We start from the raw sequence: 10,657 nt of genomic DNA, 5'->3' as shown, positions 1-10,657 counted from the left end.
AACAGGCGTTGACGTCGTGGTCTGAACTTAGACACCAAAGACAGTCTTCATGAGGATCCATGATTGACCTTTGGGTCTCACATTCCTGGCACGGTTTAAAACCAGATTTCCTTGCTGGAGACATTTTTCTTTGCAACATAGTTGCACCACCTGGAAAAAATGTGTTGAAACACTCGTAACTCAATGGAAAGCCTATGAAAAAACAATACGCGTCAAAGGCATGGAAAAAAGGGAACTGACTTCAGCGCGCTGATGAGGGCTTCTTATGGCCCCAGTGACGTCATGGTAGGTCGCATGGTGCGCCATGGCCATTGTGACGTCCTCGCCAAATTTGTACAGCAGTCAAGAAAAGTTTCTGTGGAATGCTGGTGCATTGGGGAATAGTAAAAAACAAAAAACAAAAAAACACAAAAAAGGTGAGGAATATGCAGGTAGATAGATCCATCAGAAGGTATTTTACACTTACTTCTTGTACAGTGCCAAACACATCCCTTTCTAGTTGGAAAAAAAATCCAGGATGGCGTTAACTGCATTTCGTGAAGGTTACTGATAACAGATGGGTTGCCTGCAAAGTCATTTTCTTTAGGGCTCATAATGTATGATTTCTAGTTTACATCGTGGTGCAGATGATATTCGTCAACTGTACCAGTATGGAGAACAGCTTGTGTAGTGCTTGCCTAAAAATGTAATTTATTAATACGAATGAACATTTTTTCTTCTGCATATATATTTTTGCATCCGAATGTCAAACCAGCTTTTAGTCATTTGAACAACTTTTGATGGGTAAGATTTGTGACAGCTGAAAAGAACTGCATATTATTATGTACAAAATGTTTTTATTTTCTTTACAGCACAACATAATCAGTCCTCTTCAATTGTGCTGGGTCTGAAACTACAATTGATGTATTCTCTTTAAAATAAAAATGTTTTTCAAACCAAGAGTCAGCTATTGCTGTCTGTGTCGTTTGACAGATATTCTGCAAGGTCACTCAACTGAGCACTATTCAAGGCAGTGATCAAGTTCTCGGGTGTGGCCAGCAGTCCCTCGCGATCCAACCAGCTGACCAGCAACAGCTTTGCTCTCATCTTCACATCCTCGCTGTCGCACTCGATCTCCTGAATATCAGTTTCTTTCATTTGCAGATAAGGGGCAAGAGTTTTCCAATCTTCGCCAAGCCGATTTGAAAAAGACTCGATCATTTCACCAGTCACCCTTTTTTGTGACGCCAGTTCGGGAACTGTAAGGAATAATAAGATTCCATTTCATGAGCAGTCAATAATTTAAAGTGATCTCGATCATGTCAAATTACATGAAGAATTGTGTTTGTTAGGGTAACAATGCAAAAACACCTGGAAATCATGGCACAAATCTTAAATCCATCATCTGGTATTGCTCTATAAATCAAGAATGCATTTGTTGCATGATTTGTCACAGACTGAGTGACAAAGGCGTTTGTAATTATCAGTAATTTTATCCTAAAAAATTGCTAGGAGTAATTTCTCTCAGCTACATAAACATCTCGCGCTCATTAGCAATTACGAGGAAGAATGATAACATGATGTACTTCTGAATCTACTTCATGTCGCAGATAAGGTCATCTTGTGCCAGTAAGTCCAGGGACTTTTACATTAGGTCTTCAAACACACATACACACACATGCATCACTACGTCCATGAAATGGCTAAAGAACACACACATTTTAGTTTACTATTTCACAAAAAAATAGTCCACAGTGAGCATGGAATTTGAGACACAAGCTAAGGCACAACCAGATAAGGAACGGAGGACAGTGCATTAGAAAACTTACAGGCAGTAGTCAGTGTTCAGTCTCCCACTGTTTGAAGGGGTGTCTTTGTTCCCTGTGTACAAGGTAAGTAACATGGAATACTCTTCCCAGCAGTAAATGCTTTGTCCAACAATGTGTTTTTTTTTTATCACCCTAGGACGATCCGAGGCACGACCTTCTGTCACCCAGATCCTTGATCTCCAGAGCCTTCAGCTAAGGCATAGTACCAGGGCCGGTTTTAGGGCGGGCGGTGCGAATGTTGCGGTCGCACCCGGTGCTGACCTGGATATGGGGCGCTGACCTCAAAGGGGCACTGTGTTTGGCAATAACTTAAAAACTTGCGATTTAAAAGCACCTGCTGAAAAGTTCATTGCGCGTTCAGCCTTCAGGAAGCAATTACAATGTCTAGATACCTCTTGTGATTAATGTGCCTGCTAGGGAGAGAGATGGGAGTGTGTCTAGCGGCAGCTCTGACTCGCAATAAACTAGCTCAGAGGATTAATATACCTGCTGCAAAGATCAGAACTACAGGGAGTGCAGAATTATTAGGCAAGTTGTATTTTTGAGGATTAATTTTATTATTGAACAACAACCATGTTCTCAATGAACCCAAAAAACTAATTAATATCAAAGCTGAATATTTTTGGAAGTAGTTTTTAGTTTGTTTTTAGTTTTAGCCATGTTAGGGGGATATCTGTGTGTGCAGGTGACTATTACTGTGCATAATTATTAGGCAACTTAACAAAAAAATAATATATACCCATTTCAATTATTTATTATTACCAGTGAAACCAATATAACATCTCAACATTCACAAATATACATTTCTGACATTCAAAAACAAAACAAAAACAAATCAGTGACCAATATAGCCACCTTTCTTTGCAAGGACACTCAAAAGCCTGCCATCCATGGATGCTGTCAGTGTTTTGATCTGTTCACCATCAACATTGCGTGCAGCAGCAACCACAGCCTCCCAGACACTGTTCAGAGAGGTGTACTGTTTTCCCTCCTTGTAAATCTCACATTTGATGATGGACCACAGGTTCTCAATGGGGTTCAGATCAGGTGAACAAGGAGGCCATGTCATTAGATTTCCTTCTTTTATACCCTTTCTTGCCAGCCACGCTGTGGAGTACTTGGACGCGTGTGATGGAGCATTGTCCAGCATGAAAATCATGTTTTTCTTGAAGGATGCAGACTTCTTCCTGTACCACTGCTTGAAGAAGGTGTCTTCCAGGAACTGGCAGTAGGACTGGGAGTTGAGCTTGAATCCATCCTCAACCCGAAAAGGCCCCACAAGCTCATCTTTGATGATACCAGCCCAAACCAGTACTCCACCTCCACCTTGCTGGCGTCTGAGTCGGACTGGAGCTCTCTGCCCTTTACCAATCCAGCCACGGGCCCATCCATCTGGCCCATCAAGACTCACTCTCATTTCATCAGTCCATAAAACCTTAGAAAAATCAGTCTTGAGATATTTCTTGGCCCAGTCTTGACGTTTCAGCTTGTGTGTCTTGTTCAGTGGTGGTCGTCTTTCAGCCTTTCTTACCTTGGCCATGTCTCAGAGTATTGCACACCTTGTGCTTTTGGGCACTCCAGTGATGTTGCAGCTCTGAAATATGGCCAAACTGGTGGCAAGTGGCATCGTGGCAGCTGCAGGCTTGACTTTTCTCAGTTCATGGGCAGTTATTTTGCGCCTTGGTTTTTCCACACGCTTCTTGCGACCCTGTTGACTATTTTGAATGAAACGCTTGATTGTTCGATGATCACGCTTCAGAAGCTTTGCAATTTTAAGAGTGCTGCATCCCTCTGCACGATATCTCACTATTTTTGACTTTTCTGAGCCTGTCAAGTCCTTCTTTTGACCCATTTTGCCAAAGGAAAGGAAGTTGCCTAATAATTATGCACACCTGATATAGGGTGTTGATGTCATTAGACCACACCCCTTCTCATTACAGAGATGCACATCACCTAATATGCTTAATTGGTAGTAGGCTTTCGAGCCTATACAGCTTGGAGTAAGACAACATGCATAAAGAGGATGATGTGGTCAAAATACTCATTTGCCTAATAATTCTGCACTCCCTGTATATTTTATGTGGATAGCGAGTGGTTCAGTAAAGCCAACTATTATAAGCGCTTTCAAACAAATGACATGTATGTGAGAGACGGGGGCTACGGAGAGATGAGGGGCACATTTTCGGGGTGGTAGTTAGGAAATCCGAGGTGGTGGTCATGAGGTGGGGGGTGCCAAAATAAATTGTCGCACAGGGCACCACCAGCGCTAAAGCCGTCCCCGCATAGTACAGCTGAAACAATTTTGGGTGGAGTGGCTGCTGTAAGCACATTAATGCACCTCTGCTATATATTTGCAGACCCGAATGTTCGCAGGTTAGGAATAAGGGGGCCTGCGATCCCAAAAGCAATTCTTGATAGTCTGTGAAAGGACAGCACCCAAACCTGGACAGTCCCTCATAGAAGCACCCGAAGCGACCACTCCATGCTGCTACCTCCTCCGCAACTGTTTGTTCAGCAGTTCCGTCACGTGCAGCAGATTCACTTTCCTTCGCCCTGCCATTAAACTACATCCAGTACGGGCAAAACAATCTGATGGCAGATTAACAGGTTCTGATACCTCAATTCGAAGATCACGATTGTATGCGGGATGAGCATCTGATTGAAGGGGGAACAAGCTGTGTCAGGCAACAGGATAAAGAGGACAGGAGCTACTCTTCTGCACCATATTCTAGAAATGTCGCCTAGCATTTCTCATGAAAATGAAGTAGTAAAAAGCCTAATGCGACGTTGCCTGATAAGAAAAAATGAGAGCATTTCACTGACAGGATGGTCAGCCTTACATGACTGACTACTGAGGTTTTACATGTTTAAACTGTGAATTATTTGAATGTCATAACTTACTGCAGTCTTATTTCAGGCCCTCCCCTAAGTCCGCAGCAGTAGCCAAACCGACAAAAGACCTTTTACCAACAAATTCATCCCACACCAGGAAAAAAATATTCTACCCAGCATAACTGCCCTCACTTTCACGCCTATCTCAGTACTGGCATATTGAAAATTAGGTTAATACTCTAGGTGCTTTATCAGGACACAGTGGTCCGCTTCCACTAAACATGAAAGAACGTTAAACGGGTAAGTGTAAACACGCGCTTTTTAAAGTGACAAACGCAAAAACAGCATAATTAAACAGGATGTAAAAAACTGATATTGGTCTTACACTCAGAAGTAGGTGTGCGCAACAAGCAGAGAAGTCTAATAAAATACAGTGCTTACAGTGATCGGAGAAGGTGCCAGCATATGGCTGTCACCTGGTTACATAGGGAAGGGCCGAGCGGTGGTCAAATTCTAATTTTCCCTCATCTATGGCAGGCTAAGAACCCAGACCGGAGTCAACTTCAACAAACCAAAAAAAGACTAATAGTGAAATGGAGTCAACTCTGTGATATCTAGCTAAACTAACAGTGGCCATGAGGATTAAAGGGAGGCAGCTAACTACTTTCTCTAAGGCTCATGCATACTGGGCATGCCTGTATTTAGTGAAAAGAAAAGAGCAACTACCCAGATGGATAGTGTGACTGATTATTTCCTGAGCGTTTTAGACACAGTTGCTGGAATTGAATGACACAAGAAAAGTATTGCACGCTAATGCCAGGATCAATCAATCAATCTATCAATCAGGGACTACGTAGAGCGCACTACTCATCCGTGAGGGTCTCAAGGTGCCTGGAGGGAAGGGGCGGGGGGGGGGGGGGTTGCTACTGCTTGAACAGCCATGTCTTGAGATGTCTCCTGAAGGTAAGGAGGTCCTTGGTCTAACGCAGGTGGGTGGGTAGTGTTCCCAGGTGGACACATTGCATTTACAACTTTGCTAATGATGTTAATGCTGTGGCGATTCCTGGTTTATACATCCTCATTCTATTTCCCCTATTTACTCCCAGAGCAAAAGGTAAGTTAGAGGCATCAACGTCATTTACGGGTTGTAGCTGCGAACCATGGTGTGCCCCTTGCGACCCCCGGCACTGTATTTGCGACCCCTGGCCTCAAAGGTGGCAAAATCAGTGCCAGGAACAAAGGGGCAGGGTCGTCCTTACGGACATCGGTTGGAGCTCCAAGTCTCCTTGTTTTTTGTCATCTTTTATCACTACAATAGTAAGTAATATATAATATGTCACTAACTATTAGTGTAATAGAAACTGAGTACAATTAGCTGGAATGTGACCCTGCCTGACAGCTGAGGTAATTAAAATGTTTTTAAAAGTGTGTAGTGTGCAGGTGAAAGGGAGTTTATGTGAAATTGTATACGCATGTGTGATTGTGTGTGTATGTGAGCAAACGTAAAGGTCGAATGGGGTGTGATGTCACTTCCACTACCTGAGGCCTTTTAGTGAATTGACGTTCATTGTTGAAGGTTCAAATTTGATATCTGGTGTGATATTACACAATGTAGAAATGTTTTCATATTATATAGGAATCATATTCACTATTTTAGTCTTAACTTGTTCATTGGTACAGTTAGCCATGCTATGCATGAAGAAGCTGCCATTTTTATTATTACACAGGAAGAAAAAAAAAAGTCATGCTTAAATGCCACCATATGAAAATTGATGTGGTTAAGGACCAAGCTAAACACTTTGCCTACCAGCAGCGATACAAAGATGGGAGTGAAATTTATTTCACAACTGCAAAATTTACTACAGAATGGATTAGTAATACAGGATAAGAAATACATTCGCCAGGCCAAATCAGTGCTGAATACTGGAATTTCTGCTAGGATTTGGCAAATATGGACTAGACATCGGACTCTGACTCTAGAAACACCACCTTCAGTTGATGAATGCGAGGAACTGGGGTGTATTATATGGTGTGGTTGTGTGACCTCAACGTATATGGCAACTTACCTACTTTGAGTAACGACTTATTTGGTAGAGACAATATCTAGTTGCAGATTCCTAACCTTAGAATTTCCCCCAGGCATCAGTCTGGATCTGGAGATTTTTCTCGAGTAGTACCCCTGCGCGCCATTTGATGGTGTTGATCGGCTCCATGTCAGTCGACGGAATCACTTGCAGCGGATATGATGTTGCAGGACCTATATAGGCACCACCCCAGAGTGCGGACGTCAGTTTCTTTTTACAACTTTCCACACCAGAAGCACAGAGCCATGAAGAACACTGACCGCTGGTGTGTCAAAACTAGCGCTCTGAAAGGGAGTCCCTGCCCCAAGAAACCAATTTGCAGAGCGGGAAGGATGGGCGAGTCGTAAGGAATCTCTACCAGATAAGGTGTTACCAAAGGCAAGAAACTTGTCCATCTGATAGAGACATCTAGTTGCAGATTCCTTACAATAGAATAGATACCAAAGCAATACCATCCCTGGAGGTGGGTCTGCGAACTAGGATCATATTAGAAAGTCCTGCAGGACAGAACGGGCAAAGTGCCCATCCCTACTAGCCTCAATGTCCAGGCAGTAGAGATTGGTAAACATGTGAAGAAATGTCCACATTGCCACCTGACCGATGTCAAGGACTGGAACTCAGGCTTGCTAATACAGTGGTTGCAGCTTTAGCCCTAGTAGAATTAACACACAAACCCTCATGTAGTTGCTTCTTGCCAGCGTGTAGCACATTTTAATGCAGAGTACACTCCATTTGGAGATGGCTCTCTTCTGCACTGCCTGATGTTTCTTCACACCCACATAACTAACTAAGAGTTTATCATCCACCCAGAACTCTTTGGTATGATAATGGTAGAACAAACTCTTTGGTATGACAAGGTAGAATGCCAACGGTCTTTTAGTATCCAGACACTGAAGTCTCTCCTCTTCCTCAGAAGGATGTAGGGGTGCGTAAAAAGTAGGCAAGGTGATGGACTGGCCTACATGGAAGGGCATAACCACTTTTGGCAGAAAGGAGGCCCTAGTGCAAAGCACCACTTTGTAAGGATAGATGGAAAGGTACAGCAGCTTAGATGACAATGCCTGCAGCTCACTTACCTTGCGGGCAGATGTAATGGCCACAAGGAATGCTGTTTTCAAAGTGAGAAGCTGAGAGGACAATTGTAAAGCGTGTCGAAAGGAGCGCACATCCGAAATGTCAAAACTAAATTCACATCCCATTGGGGCATAATGAATGGAGACAAAACAGAGGAGTAAAGCCTTTAAGGAACCATTTACAATGTGGGACAAACAAGGTTGATAAGGCAACTGCAAAAAGCAGACATGGCATACAGATAACCTTTGAGCGTGCCCATAGCAGAGATGTGCTGGGATCTGTTGGGATAAACAATAGGACCTCAGAAAGAGGGGCAGAAAGGGTGGCTCAACAGACTTGTCTGTGCATCATGCAACAAATTTCTCAACTACAAAAGGCGTATACTGTTTTCGTGGTGGGACGTCTAGATGCCAAGATTTATGTTACAGAATTTGGGTAGAAGGTCAAAAGCTGTCAACCGCTCAATCTACATGCTAATAGGAGGAGCCTGGACAGGTTTGAGTGGAGACCCCTCCCTGTTGCTGCAACAGAAGATCCTCTCGAAGGAGCAATCTGATCTGAGGATCGATGGCCATGCTCAATAGCTCAGGATACCAGACTCTTCATGCCAGTCCGGAGCCACAAGGATTACTTGGGCCCAGCTTTCTTGATCTTATTGAGAACTCTGGGCAGAAGTGGAATGGGCAGAAAAGGGTACAAGAGGCCAGAGTCAAACTTGAGATGAAGTATTGTCGAGTGGCTGCCGCAATGGAAACTCAAACGTGCAATACTGCTGACATTTCACATTCTCTGTGGAGGTAAACAGATCCAACCAAGGAACTCCCCACTGCTGAAATAGACCTTGCACCACCTCCGGATGGAGACACCGTTCGTGATTGACTAAGCATTGTCAGCTGAGTTTGTCACTCTGGCATTCAGAGAGCCAGCCAGATGTTGAACCACCAGGAAAATGCCCTGATGTTCCAGCGACATCTAGAGCCGCAAAGCCTCCGGACAAAGGGTCCACAACCCAACTCTGCCAGCTTGTTGCAGTACCATATGGTGGTGGTGTTTTCCGTTAACACCTGCACTACCTATCCTTTGAGAAGCGGAAGAAATTCTTTCAATGCCAGTCTGATAGCATGGAGCTCCAGCAGGTTGATGTGGAGTCCGGTCAGCCAGAGACACGATTGTACTATCTTCGCCTCTCTCAGATGGCTGCCTGTAGGAAGCTGGCCTGGTGTGTGGTGGGTACCTAAAGTACTTGCACCTTATACCTGGTCCAGGTATCCCCTCTTAGCGAAGTGTAGGCAGTGTCTAGAAGCCAGGCTCACTAGAGGTACCAGTGGATGAGCAGCCAAGGCTTATCTAGGAGACATGTAAAGCTCATGCAATACCACTGTAGTCACACAGCACTTACACACATAAAAGAAAAAACACAGTTGTACAAAAATAAAGGTACTTTATTTTTGGAACACAATACCACAAATTACTAAAAGGGCAATTCTCCAATAGGAGGTAAGTAATATACTAAATATATACACTAATAGTCAGAAATAGGTATAGAAAAGGTTAGAAAACAGTGCAAATAGCAATAGCGACCCTAGGGGGAGCATAAACCATATACTAACAAAATTGAATGCGAACACATGCAGCACTACAAAAGAGGATCCCACGCTGCCGGAGAACCACGCAGGAGGCTGTACTTTGCAGGAAGGAGTGCTGGGGGCTGGAGCTACAAGTCGCCTGAAGATCCTTTGGAGGAGATGCAAATAAGCCTTGGCAGCTGCAAGAGAGGCGGTGCACTGGAGTACTGTCCTGCATAGGAAGGCAAAGGCTTACCTCCACCAAAGTTGAACAGCTGACAGAGAGGACTAGGAGGATTACTCCGGACCACCACCCGTCTTGCAGGATCCATGCAGCTCAAGATAAGGGGAGATCCACGCAGCCGGTGGTTGCCTGCTGTAGGTGCCTACGGTTGCAAGGTAGTGACTCCGCTCCAAGGGATATTCCTTCTTTGTGTGCAGGCTGAAGAGTTGTAGTCTTCTGAGGATGCACGGCCGGGGAAATGTTGCAAAGCTGGAAGGAGCAGTGGAAACAAAGTTACAGAAGAGTCTTCTTCGTTGTAGCAGCCTGGTTGGTTCCTGGAGGGTCCAGTCGCAGTTCCAGTGGCCAGAAGTTGAAGTGGAGGTTGCAGAGGAATCCTGCTGGAGTTTTGAAAGCTGCATCTGAGGACCCACCCAAGAGAGAGACCCTAAATAGCCCTGAAAGGGAGATTGGTCACCTAACCAGGTAAGCACCTATCAGGAGGGGGCTCTGACGTCACCTGCCTAGCCTGGCCACTGAGGTGGTCCCAGAGTTCCCTGCCAACCATGGAAACAAGACGGCAGAATCCAGAGACCCTCTGGAGGAGCTCTGGGCACCACCCCTTGGGTGGTGATGGACAGGAGAGTGGTCATTCCCCTTTCCATTGTCCAGTTTTATGCCAGAGCAGGGAACGAGGGTCCCTGAACTGGTTTATGCACAGAGGGTACCAAATGTGCCCTTCAAAGCAAACCAGTAGCTTGGGGAGGCTATCCCTCCCAAGCCAGTCATACCTATTCCTAAAGGGAGAGGGTGTTACCTCCCTCTCCCAAAGGAAATCCTTTGTTCTGCCTTCCTAGGCTTGATCAGATCAAGCAGCAGGAGGGCATGGAATCATACTTCCAATACTTGCAACAGTATTGGGGTATGATTCCGACATGTTTGATACCAAACACACCCAAGTTCAGAGTTACCATTATGTAGCTGGACATGGGTAGTAACCTATGTCCAGTAAACCCGTAAAATGGCGCCCGCACTCACAAAGTCCAGGAAAATGGATCTGGAGTTTGTGGTTGC

The 10,657-nt window shown here is 44.6% G+C and overlaps 1 protein-coding gene across 2 annotated transcripts in view; it reads right to left on the bottom strand.

Moving 5' to 3' along the window:
• Window positions 1-816: 816 nt before the first annotated feature.
• Window positions 817-10,657, bottom strand: part of THOC1 (THO complex subunit 1) — a 467,835-nt gene continuing 457,994 nt past the window's right edge. For both annotated transcript variants that reach the window (XM_069219988.1, XM_069219989.1), the window contains exon 21: window positions 817-1,238. In XM_069219988.1, coding sequence (XP_069076089.1) covers window positions 943-1,238 — 296 coding nt within the window. In that variant the 3' untranslated portion in view covers window positions 817-942. The remainder of the gene's footprint in view (window positions 1,239-10,657) is intronic.

This window comes from Pleurodeles waltl, chromosome 2_2 (genome assembly GCF_031143425.1).
Source record: "Pleurodeles waltl isolate 20211129_DDA chromosome 2_2, aPleWal1.hap1.20221129, whole genome shotgun sequence".
Lineage (NCBI taxonomy): Eukaryota > Metazoa > Chordata > Amphibia > Caudata > Salamandridae > Pleurodeles > Pleurodeles waltl.
The sequence above is the reverse complement of the archived record's forward strand: the minus strand, read 5'-3'. Positions and strand labels throughout refer to the sequence as shown.